Raw genomic sequence first — 20,000 nt, forward strand, 5'->3', positions numbered from 1 at the left:
GGTGAAAAAGCTGGAGCAAGTACAGTCAAGTACCCTGGTCTCATGAGACCCCACCTGGAGTACTGCATTCAGCTCTGGGGTCCCCAGCATAAGAAGGATGAGGACCTGTTGGAGCAAGTCCAAAGAAGATCATGAAGATGCTCCAAGGGCTGGAGCACAGGCTGAGACAGCTGGGCTTGTTCAGCCTGGAGAAGAGAAGGCTCTGGGGAGACCTCAGAGCAGCCTTCCAGTACCTAAAGGGCCAGACAAGAAAGCTGGAGAGGGGCTTTTTACAAGGAAATGGAGGGATAGGACAAGGGGGAATGGCTTTAAACTGAAAGAAGGGAGATTTAGATTAGACATTAGGAAGAAGTTCTTCCCTGTGAGGGTGGTGAGGCAGTGGCACAGGTTGCCCCGAGAAGCTGTGTCTGCCCCATCCCTGGAAGTGTTCAAGGCCAGGATGGACAGGGCTTGAAGCAACCTGGTCTAGCGGAAGGTGTCCCTGCCTATAGCTGGGGGGTTGGAACTATGTTTAAGGTCCCTTCCAACCCAAACCATTCTAGGATAAGTTTATGCAGGTCATCTAAGTCTATTTCAGAGCTCAAGGGGTGGAAGTTGAAAGGGGAATAAGGAGGGTTGGGATGACTGGAGGACAGCAGGTTAATTGGGGCAGCCTGTATCAGTATTACAGTAATGATAAAAAGATGCTGCTTCTTGGTATGGGTCTCAGATGTCCGTGCCAGCCTTCCAAACACGCACATTGCTCTGCTGCTATCTTTATTAAGCCAAAATTTGACGTACCATAAACCTACACTGAAAGTGCAGGTTATATCCTAGGACAGAGGAGTACCAATGGCAAAAAACGGTCTTAAACCTCTAATGATGCTTGCACTATGTGCATGAAGATCAATGATGAGATAGACACAACTGTCACTCGTAATGAGTAACTTCCTAGTTATTGTTTGGATACTTGCCAGCCTGAACTCCTTCACCATTGACAAAGTCCAAACAAGAGCCAGTCATGGAGCTACTTGTTCTCTTCCACAGGGGAGGAACTGCCCTCTGAAGCATACTTGCCTGAAGACTTAAGTTGTATGATTCCTTCAGAGCCTAAGCTCAAGCTTTAGCACCACTGCAAATTAAACATTTCTTAACTTCTTATTGGATATTTGCTGTTTATTTCAAACAGCAAGCTACTGAAAAAAAATGGGTTTTCCAAAAAGAAAAAGAATGATTACTGAATTATGAAAGACGTTATGCACTTTTTCTCTTAGCAATGACTGTAAAGGTGACATTTATAATACTGAGGGAATTTGGTCCCATAATTGGAGGAAGAGGAAACACAGTGTCCATAATTTATAAAAAAAAAAAATTAAAAAATCTGCAAAACATCTCTTAAATAGATTTTTCAGTAAAGCATGTGCAACAGGTTTTATTGGTACTTGTTAGCAATGACCTGCATATGTCATTTGTATGAATGTATCAAATACATGTGATGAGACATATTTCACCAAGTTGCCCTTTATATAGAATCTATTTATACATGAGGATGAATGAATTGACAAGAGGTACAGCATATAGATTTGATATACTGGCATAAATTTAAGATGATCTACATTATTCATAAGTACTGAAGCCACAAATGAGATATGTAACAACATCCAAAATGAGTGTCAATAGAATCTGTTCCCGCAGTGCACCATCATACATTCCTATCTGTCACATATTCCTTAGAAATTTCTCCTTCTAAGAAATCTGGTGCATTCAGTCTGGAAAGCAACATTGCCTTGGGATCTGTGATAAGACTTGCCTAGAAGAACAGGCTTTCAGAAACTGTCTAAAAAGAAGTGGACAGAAAACACGAAGAATTTCCTGCTACCAAACTGTTATCTTTTTTTCCAAAGCAGTTGTGCCACAGTTGGGGACCCAAAACTTATTTGGATCTGATCAATTTCTTGGGGTCTTAAAAACTGCGAAACCAAACCTAAACCAATTGAAATATCACCAGTCCAGCAGGCAACAGATACAACAGAACTGATAAATGCACTAATCACAAGTCTATTTTTACAGACTGAAGAAATGGAAGGATACCTAGTCCACCTTTGGAAATCACATATGAGCTAAAACATCACATATTTTGAAGCTTACTCATTATTAACGTACATTTTAAAAAGATTTAATTTACTACAAGTGCACCCGGTATAGGATTTGACTATTCTCTTTACTGCCAAAATATCTCAGGCACAAAGCTGTGTGTATTGAGACTAAAACCTATTTCTTTTTCAGATGGGTGAAACTGATTACAGAGGAGTGGTTATCAGAAACCAAGAAACGGAAAGAGTATGCAAATGAGTGGTATAAAACTATTAAAGATTAATGACCACTTTCAAGCCAGATACAAACCAGAAGTCTCCACAGAAGTCCTTAACCTTGTATTTGAAAGGGAACTGTTTTCACCTGCTAAAATCTCAGTCTGGATTTCAGATGAGTGACCCTGACCTGAAAGATTTTGTTTCCTATCTGAACCGTCCACTCACTCACACCTATCTCTCTATATAAATAAATACATAAGTGTTACTGAAACACAAGTCATAAATAAGGTTTTGTACTGCCAAGTAAAATTAAAGACGCTTACTGTTTTTAATAATTTTAATTTTACAACATATTTATGTCATTTAGTTTTATAACTATGAAGATTTTAAACATGTTCTTTTCACTAATATAATATGCACATGAAAATTACTTCCGGAAATATCTACTTTATGCTAACTTTACAGTAAAGAAAAAAAAAAAAGAAAAGTACCTGGAATTTCACTGAAAGCCTCTCCAAGAACGGACACATGAAAAGGTAGATCTTTTTCTTTCAGTTTCAGCAGGACTTCAAAGAAAGTTTCAGGACCTTTGTCATGTTCCCTTAAAATAAACAGAACTTATATCAGCATCATTTATATTTACTTGTGGAACTGTTTTTTGTTTCTTTTTTTTTTATTTATCAGAACAGTATTACTCTTGAATAGTACTTCTGGGGACTAAACATCTTCAGCAGTTTCCCTCCTTGCTTCGTTTCATGGTTACACATTTTACTCAGTGCAGCTCTTGGGATCAAAACTCAGTTTAATCAGATTCTTATCTCCTTCCCTGTCTTCAACTGATGCCTTTAACTCTTCAAATTACCATACCTGAAAGTGAGAAGGACTGAGTAATATCTCACCCACTTGAAGGCAAAAATCATATTAAAAAAAGGGTAAGGTAGGAAAAAAAAAAATTTTTTTGTTTGTTTTGTTTTCTGTCCAAAAGTATGCAGGCAATCTCCATTTCAAGAGGAACAGGTGACTCAAAAAACTTTTACTGAAACCACAGGATTTCCCAAACTGGAATTCTATGAAACCATGCTATATTCATGAAAAGCTTCTGATCCATTTAGGTAAAAAAGAAAGGAATAACACAAGACATCTTCTACCTTTAGACTTTTGAGGAGTTAACTGGAAGTTAAAAAAAAAAATGCTCATAATTTCATCTGAATGTAATATTAAAGGTTTGAATGAATATCACAATTAATGCCTTGAAACACAAGGCTGGTTATCTAAAAAGTAAATAAAAAGTCAGTTTGTTAATCTATCTTCTAGCACAGAATGAAAAGTTCAAAAAGGTACCACAGATTATCTAAATTTCTCAAATTTGCTAAGTTATATTTAAAATGAAATAATGCTCCCACTCTAAGGTGAACATTATATCTTGCATTTAATTACTGTGCTTTAAATTACTGCATTTCAGACAGATGTGCACCATATGTCTTTAAAATATTTTGGTTTTATTTATTATTTAGAAAATTCCACTGTTTTCCTTCCTGTATTAATGGAAAATCTATAGCTCAGCTGCCCTGGTGTCTTTCTTCACAGACTAATCTTGTAAATGAATCTGTAGGTTTGTCACACTGTTATATGAAAGATAATAATTACATAATTCAGGAAATCTGAAGCCAAATGACATCTGCAGCTCTACATGTGTTAATTTCTCATTCAGTCAATATTTTTGGTTTAGAGAATTAAAACAAATTAATCTTATCATTAATGTGACTTCTCTAGGCTGAAAAATCTTCAGGAATTGAGGAGTTTTCAGAATTAGTTGCATTTTCTTAAAATAAAGGCAGACAATAATTACTTTAAGAAGTCCTCCATATTCCAGATTTGTTTTGTTCCCAATAATAAGGAGGAATGCAACTGCATAAGCTTCGTAATTTGTTTCACATCTGTGAACCAGGAGTTTTCATGGCAGTTCCAGTAACAGAAGTGGATACGAGCACTGGCTTGGAGAGGTTATTTCTTCCTGTTGCAAAGATTCCAGTACTGCCTACTAGTTTGCTTGCATCCTCATGCTTAAAATGGCCACCTGTTTTTGGTAGGTAAATAAAGGGCAAAAATGTGTTGTCTGTATTTTAGTTGCCTCTGAATGCCCGGCTGAAAGAGGAAAAATGGGATTATAACAGAAGACTCAGACTTGGCTAGAAGAAAACATCTCTGCCAGAAATGTGCAAGTTTGCAAGGAAAAATAGCTTTGATGCTGGGAGGCAGTGTAATTCATGATAATGTGATAACGTTTCCTGTTAGCCTCAGATTCCCCAAGGCAGGCTTTTGTGGGTGCTTTAGAAGTGATCCTGATGAGCCCCTGTTCTGTATCTGACGCTGAGTGATGCCCAGCTCATCCTCAGATGGACCAAAACATCTCCATACACAGAGGAGGCAGCCTTGACAGACTGAGCTGTGATGCTTACAGAGCTTTCCAAGCTCTTCACAGCCCCACTATCAGCTCTGCAGTCACAAAAAGGCCTTCCAGCATAGGATATGCTTTCCTTCTCGCTTTCCAGAAGAGACCAGGGGTCCCAGAGGCAGCCAAAAGTGGAGGATGCTGTTGGAGCCACACTGTCAAGGAGCTGGCAAGAGAATATGGAGCCTTACAGCTCGTCGAAGCCACATAAGCTGCACATATTTAGGAAAACTGATAGGAATTGGAAGTTGCAGCTTTGTTTAATAGGTGGGGAAGAACAGAAGGAAAATTTGGCACCCAGAAGGAATGCTGAAAGGAGAAACGTTTCCTCTGCTGGAACTGGAGCCTCTCTTACGGGTTTTCTGCTTTAGGTGATCCTCCTTCCATACCCCCTTTTAAAATTACTTGCTTTTATGTGATACAGATTTTAATGACACGTTTTGTGAATCTTGTAGCTTTTCTATTTGGGAGGTCATCTTATTCAATTTCCCAGCCTCCGTGACTTTTCAACACCATAACCATTTTATTTTTGGTTAAGACCTACAGAAAGGTTCTAGCACATGCACCTACAGACTGCAGTATATTATTATTATTATTGCAAGTTAGTAAAGTATAGCTGCTCCTGGGAGAAAGCAATAAATAGTAGAAGACCACCTCTTTACTGCATCAAGAAGAAGAGAGCTCTGTTTCTTGGCTGACATGGAGAAAATCATATACAATCCAGTCTGCCTTACTCAGCAACAACTGCTGAACACACCAGATTGCCATAGCAGTGATTGTGGAAAAAGATGAACACAATATGGAATGTCTGTTCTGTAAAGATCTGCTCAAAATGATGTGCACTTTTGGCTGCATCTGTTGCATTTTTGAGCTTTATTAAATAATATTAATTATATATTCCCTTAATATTATATTCCCTTAAGAAGAACAAAAAACTGTATAAAAGCTTGATAGTAAAATGAAAACTTTTCTTTAAAGATACTATGGGAAAAAATCAAGCTAATGTGCTTCCAGGATCTGGCTTTGTTGTTTACTTTAGGTATTTGAAATGCTCTTGTATTTTTACTTGATTTGATATGCATCTGGCGATGGAAAAATAAGAACTGAGCATGGTCTGAAGATGCTCTAAATTTCATTATAAGAACATGAAAATATCAGAATAGCCAAACTCCAGCTGTAAGTGCTACAGAACAGACACAGGCACCACACCTATACTTGGATTTGAGAGCACTGTCACTGGAAACATTTAATCTCCATGTTTCAATACTGCACACTCAATTTTCTTACCCAGTTGTATTTTTCTGTTTGTGTTTTTTTGTTTTAGTCTAAAACATTTTAATAGAGGCATTTGAAGTCTCTCTTAAGAACTGGCTGAGCTTTAGCGGTCTGGTTATGGGAATGTGGCCCAGAGTTCAGCCTGATTTAGTGACTTCCCTTTCTAATCGAAAATAAAACTTTCAAGACTGTCCTTGCAATGAGGAATGAGAGGGTGGTGGTATCAGCACCACCAGCTCTCAGCCTCCATTATCTCTGCCTCAGATTTTCTGTTTATAAAATGGGTGCAAGAGTATTATTTTTTCACCACAGAAGGATGCTGTCAGGATTAATTGATGACTTGACATCCCTCTTTTCAGCCTAAAATGATTAAAAAAAGCAACTTCATTGCACTAGAATGATGCTCCTCTATACGATCAATGGCAACAGTCTTCACTTTTTTTTTTCAGCCTGAGCCCTCCGGCCTTATCCTTTGCTGGAACTGGAAAGAATGTGCACAGAGACCAGCCAAATTTGAGTTATCCCTGGGGCTGCAGTATACCAACATCCCTGACCAGTGATGGGAAACATATTGAAATTATAAAAAAAAAAAAAAAAAAGAATAATTTGGCCCTTTACATTATTTTCTGCATATTCATCTCTTGAATTTCAGTCAAATTTAGTAAGTGACCCATATGGTCTTCTGTGACTGAAGTTTAATTTTTTAAGTATACACAAAGTTATCCTACATGGTGATAATCACAGTTATTTAGGATCTGGAGGAAGATGCATCAGCTATGAATTAGAGCATAGAAGAGTTGTGGAAAAGAGACACGACTTGCTCAAAGGGGAAAATAAATGCACTCTATTAAAAAAATATATAAAAACCTACGGTTTATGCAAGTTAACCAGCAATGTAGAAGTGTTAAACAAGGTGAGAAAATATTTTATTTGAAAAAATATGCGTAAAGGGTCACAATGATTGTGATAGCAACAGCACTGTCATGCCATCTCAAGGTATTTTGAAAGGGTTACAAATAAGCTCAGCTAAAAGCAATATTAAAAAGGTTGATCGTAATCTTCTTAGGACATTTAGCATGGGAGATTTTCAGTGGTAGAGAATTCCAAATTGTGAGGGCATGCAGTAATAGTTCACTTTTTGAAGTGCCTTAAATCCAAGCAATTCACAATGGGTACATCTCCTTTTGTTTCCCATTTCGTAAAATCACCTGAACGTCAGATAGGCAACAGTGACAAATGGTAATACTAAAACAGGCACAAAATCTCCATCAGTTAAAGTAGCACTTTTTTTTTTTTTTTTAATCTTTTAGGATATATAGCAAGATCTAAAAGACAGATTTCTGCCTACCTGCAATTATTGCTAGAAAATGGATGCTAAACTAGGCCACTGAAGTATCAGTCATTATTTATGAAGCTGTGCAGCAGTCATAGAGGCAGAGGACCAGTGAGCCAAGAGCCACCCAGGATGGAGAGGAAGGGACGAGAGACATCAGCCAGAGAAAGTGCACGGAAGGCATGAGGGGCAGCAACATGGCTGGGGAGGTCTGTGAGCACAGAATCAATAATTAATATTGATGGGAATGTAGTTCCTAAGACACAGACCTTACCGTGGATGACAGTGGTCCTTTATTTTTTCGGAAACTGAAATAGTGAGGAGCAAGTCTGACAGCAAACAGGGCAGATGAGGAGGGCAAAATAACCTCAGAAGAGAACCACGAAAAGGAAAAAACCCAAAACAAATATTCAAGTTGAAAACTTAAGAAAACGATGACATATCCAAACTCAGGAGGGTGCAGGAAGATAAATACAGTGTAAATGAAGAGAAGAAGAAAAAGGCACAGGCTTGGGAAAAAGGAAAGAATACAGAAAAAAAATCAGGCTTGAACACAGCTGCAGAGAGCATTTGAGTGCTAGCAGAGGTACAGAAAAGGTCAGGAAAAAAAACCAGTAAAGATATAAATTAGGAAGCAAAAGTAAAACTGCATGATTATTAAAGGAGGAGAACCAAAGAAGAAAAAACAGAGAGTAAAGGCATGCAGAAGCATTAGCAGGGAAGTACAGTGCAGAGAGGATGGAGAAGCACCATGGAGGAAATGGTAGAAAATGTGTAAAATCCCTTGTAAAAGTTAACATTTTTGAAAGAATGAAGGTGAAGAAAAGCACGAGCATTCTCTGCTGCTGAGAGTGGGCTGTGAGGCAAGAGCTGAACCTTTTTCACACCCAGAGCCAGGAGGTGGAAGATGCCTTTATCCCAGTAACATTCTTTGTTTGGGTGAATGGGAAGAACAGTAAAGAACGGGAACTTGAAGTTCTTTAATGTTTTAACTGATATGGTACAGACTTGGGGAGGGTGATGAAGGATGCCACGGAATGATAAGAGAACTCATGACATCAGCCTCCTGTTGACCCTGTATCTATCCTGGGCATTCTCCAGAAGCTAGCAGCAAAACATTGATAAGTGGTGCAGTCTTTGCATTCACACTCTGCTGAGCTAAAAATGGGGCTTCATTTCATGTCAAATCTAACCTAAAGAACAGTATCAAGGATTATTTTCACTGCATAACAGTATTTACTGCATTACACTTCCATACTTTACATTAAATCTTGAGCTCAGAAAAATTTGAATATATTTTAAGGTTTATTATAATCTAATAATGCTAGAAAGCGGCAGTATAGTCACAGAAAAAAATAAGCTTGGCCTTCAAAACAGAGAATTGCAGAGTTCTGGTCTTTTCCCAACACTGATTTCCCATGAGATGGCTCTGCCCAGGTTTCCCCATCTGTAAGATACGGCCTTATAGGAGCTTTCATTTACAAAAATGTGGTGAGGATCAGTCAGTAAATACTTCAGTAGCATAATATTCTTCTTGAAGTAAGAGGACTTACGTTGCAAGCTTATTCAAGATACCCAAATGAATATTCAATATATCAAAATGAATACCACATTCTAGTAATTATTTTCATGGAGGACAGAGGACTTCCCTCATTCAAATTACTTTAATACACATTTCTATATTAAGATTGGGAAAAAATAAAAAAGGACAAAAAATTTAAAATTCTAATACAAAATTTCTAGTAACAATGCTCATTTTAACTGCAAAAGAGGAAATAGTACTGCTGGGAAAGAGCTATTAGAAAAGAAACAGGAGAAAAAAATAACTCTGAAAATGCAAACATGAAGGAAAAGTTAATTGCTTTCCATCTATTCAATTTATCACAGCATTTTTCCATCTTTTTACGTTTCCAATAAGAGGTAGAGGTAGACTGTAAATATGCAGTTAACTCCAATGAGTTCTCCTCTTCGGCTTTTATGCTTACAAAATGTCTTTGCTGTAATAGTGCCTCTAAACACTGTCTGCCATCATCAGCATCAAAAGTTACCATAATATCTAATACTCCCTCAGTTAACGGAAAATGGAATCAAGTAGAAGAAAATGCTTTTGCATAAGTGTCACCGAAAGAAACAACCATACAGAATAATTTTTGGCTAGCAATTTGGAGGTTCTACAAGCAGAAAAGGTCCTGATCCTTGCAAAACACCTCTGCAAACCAAGGAATTAAATAGTGTCACTAGAGAGGCACAAAGCAACCAAACAATACTGGCAAATACAGTGTTTTATTTTCTGTTATAGCCTGTGAGATATTTACAGTGAAGAATATATTTTACCTTCTGAATTTTTCAAATTGCTGGCCTGAGAAAAATGGGTGACATTTTGCTTTACGCTGGAAAAGCATTTTCTCCTATCTTGCGTTATCTAGGAGAGATTCATAAAAAAAAAAAAAAAAAAAAGAACCTTGGGAGTTTATTGTTTAGATTCTTCTTCTCCCCTCACAATTCATGAAGAAAAAACTCAAAATAAAATATTGTGCATTCTCTAACCAAAAAAACCTCAGGATCAGCATCAGTCATTGAGCCTCCTGCTTATTTCCTACAGAGAGATTAACCTTTGAAGATAAAAACTGGTGTTTGGTCTCAGTTACCTTGGTGTAAAAATCATGCACTTTCATTCAAATACCTTTTCATACCTTTAACTTGGTGAACCTAGGTTTTCAAGTATAGGATTCAAATAAAAAAAAACGTTTTAGTCAACTTTGCAACACAACCTCATAATTGCTATGGACTGCCCCCAAATTAAAAAAAAAAAAAAAAAGAAAAAAAGAAAAATTAACTTCCTTTTGTGTTCAAAAGGTAACTTAACAAACTGCTTCCTGTTGTCAGGAGGAGAGACAAAATAAGCTGAGTGACTGTGACAGCCCTGATAAACATACACGGTATCTGTTATTGTGATTCAACAGACTACAAAACATGTCATGTTATGGTAATAGTAGACAGGTATGACTATGACAATAAGTGGGTAAGAATATACTGTTTGTTCTTTGAAAAGAAAAAGAATTAAAGAAAAATAATTAAATATAAAATACTATGTAAAAACAACGTTACTGCACATTTTCCTGGGAATGGCAATTCCACCATAAGAGATCCTGTGGCCCCCCTGTGATTTCCATGGTGGACTCACATCATCAAACCATGACCACTTAATACTGCACCAGATACCCTTCCTGGGGCAAAAAGTAACTCCTCATCCCTACTGAGTAATATCCTGAGAGGAATTAGCTCAGGTACCTAAGATAACTCATCCTTTTTGGATCCGTGAAGCTGCCAGCTCCAAGCATGAAGCTCCTAAGCAGGAAATTTCTTGGCACCAAGACCAAGGCTTGAAACTCATTATTCAACAAGATTAAAGTAACTACAAATAGCACTGCTTTCAGAATGAGGAATCAACTCATTTCATTGAGTCAGGGCTTGCACAAAGACAACTGAGGAAAAGCAGAGATTAGAGGACAAAGGGAGGGAAAAAAAGGGTGAAAACACAGAGAAAAGGAGAGCAGGGAGGAGAAGAAGGGAAAGGCAGAGGAGAATTGCAGTGCAGTAAGAAGAGGAAACTAATTAAAAAGAGCTTTGAAGGAAGAAACCTAACCCACCCTAGCACTAGTAAAAATAAGGAGGAATATTAGATCACTTGCTTATGAAAATTTTTATCTCTTGGAGGATATTCACGAACTGTGGTCTGAGGTATTGTGAATTACAAATGGGGCTGGTGGCACCATCTGCTAAAATCTGCCTGGGACTTCTTACTGTCAAGGACTCTACTGTCCTTGTTTATGATGTTTCCCAAGACTGAGGCTATCTTGGACTACATAACCTTCTAGAAAAATTCTGCCAAGAGTTTTTGAGAGCATCCAAAGAACAAGATTTGAGAAAACCAAACCAAACCAAAACATAACAAGCAAACCACTACCTAGTAAAACTGCAAACTGTATCTTTGCTGAGCCCAAAGAGTGTTGGTAAATCGTATCACATCTAGCTGGCAACCAGTCACTAGTGGTGACTAACACCCTCATGGCTTGGTGTTCGGGACAGTGTTGTTTAACTTTTTCACTGATGATCTGGATGATGGGATTGAGTGCACCCTCAGTAAATTGCAGACAACACCAAGTTGGGTGGGTGTGCTGATCTGTAGAAGGACAGGGAGGCTCTGCAGAAGGATCTGGACAGGCTGGATTGGTGGGCTCTGGCCAACGGTATGAGGTTCAACAAGGTAAAGTGCCAGTTCTTGCATGTAGGCCACAACAAACGCATGAAATGTTACAGGCTTGGGGCAGAGTGGCTGGAAAGCTGCTCGGGAGAAAAAGACCTGGGGGTGCTGACTGTTGGCTGCTGAACATGAGCCAGCTTGAACATAAGCCAGCTTCTGCCCAGGTAGCCAAGAAGGCCAATAGCATCCTGGCCTGCATCAGAAATAGTGGGGCCATCAGGAGCAGGGCAGTGATCATCCCCCTGTACTCGGCACTGGTGAGGCTGCACCTCGAATCCTGTGCTCAGTTCTGGGCTCCTCACTACAAGAAAGACACCGAGGTGCTGGAGCGGGTTCAGAAAAGGGCAACAAAGCTGGTAAAGGGTCTGAAGCACAAGTGTGATGAGGAAAGGCTGAGGGAACTGGGAGAGGGGGTGTAGTCTGGAGAAGAGAAGGGTCGGGGGGACTTTATTGCTCTCTACGACTACCTGAAAGGAAGTAGTACTGAGGTGGGGGTCAGTCTCTTCTCCCAGGTAACAAGTGATAGGACAAGAGGTAACAACCTCAAAGCTACACCAGGGGAGGTTTAGATTGGATATTGGGAAGAATTTCTTCACAGAGAGGATGATCAGGTGTTAGAACAGGCTTCTCAGGAAAGTGGTGGAATCACCATTCATGGAAGTGTTCAAGAACTGTATAGATGATGCCCTCAGTGATATTGTTTAGTGGTGGTCTTGGCAGTGCTGGGGTAATGGTCAGACTTGATGATCTTAAAGAGCTTTTCCAACCTAGCTGATTCCATTAAATTTCAAATAAGCCTCTGTTTTAAATATTTGAACCTCTTTTTGTTTTAGAGTAAGAACTGAATATTTGGATGACTCAAAGTCAAACTGGAAGTCTTCCTAAAAATGTAGACAAGCCTTTGGAAAAAGTCCTTTTACACCCAGCCACTGAAAAGTCCATTTGTGCTGGGCACACCTTAGGCTAAAGCTGAGTGAGACAGTCCTACTGTTGCAGGTCACAGAATAGTTTGCATTGGAAGGGACTATAAAACCATCTCATTCCAACCTCCCTTCCCTGTCCCATGGGCAGGGACACCTTCCACTAGAAGTCAGGCTGCTAAAACCCAGGCAGGATCTAACATCTGGAATGAAAACACAGATCTTGTGTTCACTGCCAGTGATCCCTCTACTGGATTCAGAACAAAGTTACTGGTCTTTGCAGAATAAAGAATTGTTTTATATGCACTGAAAATAAGGAAAACCAAGAAAATGGACTATTTGGTTAAGAAAGTACAGGAGATGGGTTGAAGAGACAGAAAGCAGTAATGGTTACATGTCCTTTCCAAGTTTGACTAAAACTCTTAGATGTGGACCAGAACAAAGCAAAGGGGACAAATAAGATCTGATCAATACAACCAAGTACTCAAGAACAGCATGACAAAGAAACAGTGAACTGAGTGAAGAAGTAAAGGAGATGGTGAAAAAATGCAACACAAAACCAGTTCACATGAGGAAAAACTTGAAACCAGTCTAGAGACCAAGACGATGACCCAGTCAGGTTGCACAACAGGGCTTCGGAGAAAATATGGACCAATGTGTTGCAGAAGGTTCCCTGTACAGGTAGTGAAATGATGGAGATGGGAAAGGTTGAGAAACTGCAGAAAGGTGAGATGCAAATTCGCTGCACAAGGAGACTACATATGAGGAAAGGCCTGAGGAACTGACCTTGACAAAGACAGAAGGAAGAGGTTTGAAAAAGAAACTCCAAAACCAGCTTGGGTGAACGGAGCATAAAAGGATTGTTTTGATAGCAATAGTTGGAAGACCAAACCCCCTTCCTTCAGAGCACTGAGAGCACTCTTTATCCTAGCAGTTCACATGTGTTTCTTCTCAAAGACTTGGGTTTCCCAATTGTACCAGAGAAGAAAAACACCATGAGTTTTGTACCATGGAAAAAGGGAGAACCGAGCTTACTGGAGCTACTACGGCAAACTGTGATACATCTATTCCAAAGGTAAATAATCTTCAAATGTCCTCGTGATGCACTTGTAGTCTTACATAACTCAAAATCAGTTTTTCAACCATAGCTGAAGCATTTATTGGAACAGGCTTCAGAGGACAGCCACTGAAGTGGCCTCTGCAAGTGTCTGGATAGCATAGAGTGAATGAAGAAGGACAGCTTCTCCTTGTGATATTTTAGGCAGAATCTTGATGTTATTTAACTTTTTTCTTATATTTAAGAAAACAGTTATGTCAGAGTGCAAAACAATTCCATGGAGCAGAGAAAATACACTCATGGGGTTTCAATTTTCCTTTTGATACAAGTAACAGTGCTCTTACAATCTGGTACAACGTTTTACTACATACACACCAGGTAACCTGCTGCTTCAACCCTGACTTTACAGAAGTGGAAAAGGGGTTTACATCAAATTACTCGAAATGCAGTGAGAAGCAGAATCGGGCCACAGAGCTTAAACATAGAAAAGAAAGTAGACTGCTTAGCAGACGTGAAAGAACTAAGTGTATTTGGAGGAACGGTGAGTAAAAAAAATAAGTTTTCTTTTAATATGATTATTTTTTTCAGCCTATTAAACTCTCCAGTATCAGAATAAAGTCTGCTTAAAGTTAGTAAATAAAGGCTTTCAGGAAAGCTTTATTAAATCACTTGACTTATCAAGTTAAAACTCCCACTCAGATATCTTAATAAAATGAAATCAGAAGCCAATTACTAACTACTGGAGTTACTGTTGGCTACACCACTGATCAGCTTTCTGTAAATACAGTATTTACCAACAACTTGAATTAGTTCTCTAAAGTTTCCGTTTCTGAAGGTCAAATAACTATGTAACTGCTTAATAAAGAAGCAAAGAAGTACCTCTAAATATCTCCAAGCTCTGATGGGCTTATATTCTGCTCCTTAGGTGAGGTATTAGCAAAGCTTATTTATTTTCATTTCCAAGGCTTTTATTTGCTCATTCCCTTGTGGTAAAGCTGATTTCCATGATGATTCCCTTCCTAATTTTAATACCCTTTTTACTCATCATATAGACATAAGAATTTTCCATAAAATAATGAAACCCTTCCAAAAGAAATGAAGATGAGTAGGAGAGGAAAGTAAACTACAGCTTACTTTCCTTTTTCCCCCACCAATTAATTGATCCACTGTCATATGCATATATGAAAGATTTTTTTTTAATGAAAGGAAAATAAGGTTAATTAACATAAAACCCCTCACTCCTTGAGATGCTGAATTTTATATTTTATCCATGCTGCCTTAAGTGCCTTGATTTCCCAGTAATGACCTAGTTCTCCTAATGAGTAACATTAACCCCTGGCTGTAGCTGTCCAGGACTTAATTGTCAACTGGAGCTGAAATAGGAGAGTTTGCCGATCAGCAGGTATGTGGTATATTAACTCATGTCATTTCAGACCCTAATAAATAAATCTGTTGCTAAGGCAACAGGAACATCAGCTGTATCACTTTTATCCGCCCCCGCCCCCCCCTTTAAAGGAAACTGCCTTTCACACCAAGCTGTTAAAAAAGGAAAAAGGAAATTAACTACATGTAACCATCATTAGAAGAAACATCATTTCTCATCTCAGAAACATATCTACATTAATGAAAAAAAAAGCATTCAAAAATGACTGCTTTCTGCTGTGACCAGCGTAACTGAAATTATTTCCCTCAACTGAGGGAATGCAATTTGAAGTATACATCTGAGTGAGAACAGATTACAAAATATCTTAGCTCTTTGTATTCCTGAGATAGCTCCCCTCTCCTTTAGTACACTGCTGATGCCAATTGAGCAAACTGCTTCAGCCATTAATCAGGAGCCCAGGCAATTGAAATCATAGGAGAAAAAACACCAATCGCCCAAACCCAAACACCTTCCCAAACCCTAGGTGATTCTTTCGATACAAGTGGCAGACATGTAACCTTTTGAAAGGCTAAAAAAATACGCCTTTTGCAGATCATCAGATTTACCTGCAAATGAAAATTTCAGGACCTGATTAAAATGTAGATGCCATTGTTCTTCCCTGTCCCATGGAGGCAGTTACCAGATTCTTGCATGGGAAAAGCATGAGAAAGCTGGGGCAAGACAAATGCAGCTCTGATGGCACACATGATTTGGTGAACAACAACTGGCAACTCACTTTTGGTCTGTTTCTCTGCCACTAAGATTGAATCCTGAACACTCCTGTTTGAGAGAGATTCAAGGTTTTACAGCAATGCAAAGCAGGTGGTACAAGTCATCACAGAATCATAGAATGGGTTGGGTTGAATGTATCTTAAAGACCATTGAGTTCCAACCCACCTGCCATGACAGGGACACCTTCCACTAAAGCGTAGGTTGCTCAAACTTCCATCCAACCTTGTCTTGAACACAGTAGTTTTGTGTTCCATAAGGTCTGGGAAGGAAGATCTTGGTATTCTTTTGGGGGGACGATGTGGTCTTTCAGCACCCTGCAGGAATGTCAGAGCCCTCCTTTAATTCCTGCCATTCTGTCACAACATGGAGTGTTTGTTTTAAGATTTTCAAAGCTGACAGGTTTACGTTTAGTTTGTGACTAGTTACCCAAATCAGAGATCAGGTAGGAAGGGAACTGAAGACATGTCATAAGGCCAATTATTGCTCTTGGAACACTTACTATAGGCTCTACTTATACTATAAACATAACAAACTACTCAAAATTATACCTGGCTTTTTAGCTAAAGAATACAGGGGTAATACAAAGGATCTTTTTGCCATTATCAAAATTAGAGATGTTTTCTCCTCTGGACTATCAACTTCTTACAGCCCTCCAACAAAGCGGCCGTAAGAAAAATGGAAAAGAGTATGTTGAAATGTCCACTATGGAACCTTATTTGCTACTGATAAAAAAACCTACTATCTGCTTTCAAACTTAACTCCAGCTCCCATGAAAGTGAAGTTCTTTTTTGCTTTAGGTGTTCTAGAAGCAAGGATGTCAGCTTCTCCTCAATCAGATGCCTCTTACATACACTCTCATGGCACTGGTACATTCATTGCATGTACTCTGTATTGCAGTGAACATCATTTTCTCAGAGAGTATTAGATAGCTTTTCTTAGACACTTAAAAATTTCCATTTTGAAATTATTTTACACCCTATGGGCTTTTTATCATATCTAGTACGTTTTAGTTAAGGCTGTATAAACACTTGCATTTTAAGTCTTTGTTTTCAGTCTGTCTTATCTATCCACCACTTTAACCTTTTTGGATTAAATTTACCAGAATCAGTTGCTTTTCAAAGATAAGTTTCCCTGCAGGAACTCACTCCCCATTCAGCATGGTTCTAGAGCCAAGCTCTCCACCACTTTCCTGCGAAAAGGGGCAGCACAGCCCCAGTCAACTATAACTTCCCTGAAATGGAGGACAAACTTTCCTTCAGCAACACAAAACCTCTGCCCTCCTTACACGATATTGCACAAGTGGCCACACACCACAAAGGCGTAGGACCTTGGTCCTTTCTTCGACATGCTCTCTGCAGGTTGTTTACAACAGTGAGGATGGCTGTTGAGGCTAATAGCATTCCTGGGTACTCAAAGGTAATTTCTAGGTGGAGCACCTACTCTTTCACCTTTTGTTGTCTTACCATATCTGCATCTTGATGGGAAAAAAAATTTGATTCAAAATATTCGACAGTGTGAGGAAAATATGATTTGGGTATAGATTCACTGTATTCTCTAATGTCTCTATGTTAAATAGTTCTGAATTCTGAATTCAAAGACAAACAGTAACTGCACAAATTCTCTACTGCACTGCCAATACGAAGAGCAACAAGGTGCCACTATTAGAAAATGCCTTTCCAGGCTGCTCTCCCTCACAGCTTGCAGAGGACTTGTGTTAAACTCACTGATGAAGAGCTACCCCAGCCCAGAAGACACAACACTGACTGAACTACCTGGGACAAATCCTTCCCCAGGACTTGCTCCTGAGTGGAGGGCACCAGGTTCTCACAGTAGGCAGCTGCTTTAGTACAGCACATGGTGACAACAAAACAACCTTTCCTCCATTAACTCATTTCTTTGTGACACTTATTAAAAAAGGCAATTGGGCACTGCACTATCTCTGTACACACCTTTTTCCCTTAGACCAGAAATCTTCAGATAATCTTTGCAATCTAGAATTTTTTTCTTCTGAATTTCCTCATCATGACTTCCACCGCTGATTCCCGTATCTCCTGACCCATGCCCTTCCCCACACTCTTGTCACACGCTGGCACATACAACACGAGATAACAGGCTTATCTGATCTTCCACGTGAATTGATAGCAGCTATTTGCATGTGTGTGTAAATTCTCGCAGATTCCCCGTGTGATCTTTTATCACACCAGTACAATTAGGGGAAGACGAATTGATTTCTGACAGCTTATCAAGACTTTAACTGCTGAGATGATACAAGGCACAGAGGGGAAAAGAAAAAACATAAGGGTTTCATTCACTGGGGGAGTGTCTTAAGAAGCACTGCAGATCTTCTCCATGAAAGAGAGAAGTAAAGAGCCACCAATCTCATAATAAAATTATTTACTTGTCATCTGTGTGACATGACTGTGGTTGGAGGTGCAGCAGGTTTGCAGTTTTGCACGTCCACCCTCAGGCTCACATGAAGAAAGAGAGAAGGTAGATGCCAGTTTACCCCAACTACAGCAAAAATAGCTTTGGCAAGTGTCTATGGCCTTGCTAAAGGACAGGGAGAGGGCATAATGACAGAGTCATGGACACACAGAATGGTTTGGTTTGGAAAGAGCTTTAAAGACCACCTAGTTCCAACTCCCTGCCATGGGCAGGGACACCTTCCACTAGACCAGGCTGCTCAAAGTCCCATCCAACTTGGCCTTGAATGTTTCCAGGTACGGGGCATGTACAATAATGCACATGTATAAATGCTAGTGGGCTAGTTTTTGGGGGGAGAGGAGTGTGTCACACTGGTCACTGCCACCTCCTTAATCCTTCACCAAATGGATATTTTATCACTTGCAATGAAAACCTGTGGGACAAGAAAAAGTTCTGATCAGATGTGGGAACTCTGTCAGTCAATCACCAGAATTTGCCTCTCCATTTCCAGCAAAGCCCATTTGCACAATGGGAAGAGTGATTCCTTGGCATAGCCCTTGCAAGAAAGCATCTCAGAAACTCATTGCAGCCTTTTATCCGTATCCTTGGCTGTAAGTCATTTCTATTAACAGTGCTTTGCTATAGATGTTTATAACAAAACATTAAAGACTTGGTGAGAAAGGAGAAAACAAATTACTCTGCAGAGAACCTAGCAACTCTGCTAAAATACTGTCAGTTATTTATCTGCTGTCGGCAGAGGTTGCACACTGTAATCCTCAACAGGCTCGGATTTGGGAGGGATGGAAAGAAGGGGCAGGGATTGAATCAGAGGACCTGTTCTCATGCAAAGACATTTTAACACCAATTTAAGCGAGAAGGTGTCTGCTAGAGAATGTCACTTTTGATTTTGATGCATTTCCAAGCAGGCAGGGCCTATGCTGGGTTGACTTAGCGGGAGAGGTGTTGGGGCTGATGCTGTATTTTAGGGCACTGGCGGTCCCTGCAAAGTGCTAATGCAATGAGGTCAGCATCACTTTGTTTTGAGAAATTTTCTTTAACAACAGCATGACTTCACAAAGGGTTTTTTTTTATGGTTTAGCCGAAGGGGGTTTTTGTTAGGGGAAGGGGAACACAGAAACACACAAAAAAAGTAAAATTAAACTTCCTTTTCTATGTTATTTTTTTTTTTACTCAAAATGAAAACTACATGTAAATCATCAGGGTAGACAATGGTTGTTAAGTATTATTGTATAGGACAATATCTGCAAGCACTTCGTGCTGGAATACAAGCAGGATACCACTGCCAATGTTTTACACACAAAACCCCCTTGCACATTACAATACTTGGCTAAAATTAGTCCGCTTTACGCGAAGGCTCGCACTAGGCCTAAGAAGGGGATGCTTTTAACTGCTGATGTCTGAATAAGGCACACAATGACTTCTCCTCTAATAAGGCAAAGAGTGCTTATTTTTGGTTACATTGCACCATGAAGGGGCTGCTTCCAGCCCCTTATTTTCACCTATGCCACCCGGGCCATGGGCTGAGGATCCTCGGCTTTTTGGTGGATGCTAAACTGGTGTCTTAATTTTCTAATTCATATTCATCAATTAAAAATAAACTATAATTTTTTACAAGTGAATTTACATAAATTAGTTTCTAAAGCATCCTAACACCAAAGGGTAGGAGTTCAGCCCGGAAGATTTGCATGCAGCATCCTCAGATGAAGGCAGGCGCTTTCGATTTCCATCGAGAGCCTTGCTGCGCTGGAACTCTAATGGGCTTAGAACAGTAAATTTTCAAGAAACTGATTGCTGCCCCCGTAGCTAGT

General features: G+C 39.3%; 1 protein-coding gene across 15 annotated transcripts in view; it reads right to left on the reverse strand.

Annotated features, from left to right (window-relative positions):
* GTDC1 (glycosyltransferase like domain containing 1) overlaps nt 1-20,000 on the reverse strand; it is a 321,331-nt gene that overhangs the window by 156,157 nt on the left and 145,174 nt on the right. For all 15 annotated transcript variants that reach the window (XR_009741800.1, XR_009741801.1, XM_061445084.1 and 12 more), the window contains one exon: nt 2,783-2,892. Coding sequence is in view for 13 of the 15 variants with exons in the window: in XM_061445084.1 (XP_061301068.1) it covers nt 2,783-2,892 (110 nt within the window). In the remaining 2 variants the exon portion in view is untranslated. The remainder of the gene's footprint in view (nt 1-2,782; nt 2,893-20,000) is intronic.

This window comes from Pezoporus flaviventris, unplaced genomic scaffold (genome assembly GCF_033815535.1).
Source record: "Pezoporus flaviventris isolate CSIRO_AGI_PZ_B2104156 unplaced genomic scaffold, CSIRO_AGI_Pfla_v1 ptg000001l, whole genome shotgun sequence".
NCBI lineage: Eukaryota > Metazoa > Chordata > Aves > Psittaciformes > Psittacidae > Pezoporus > Pezoporus flaviventris.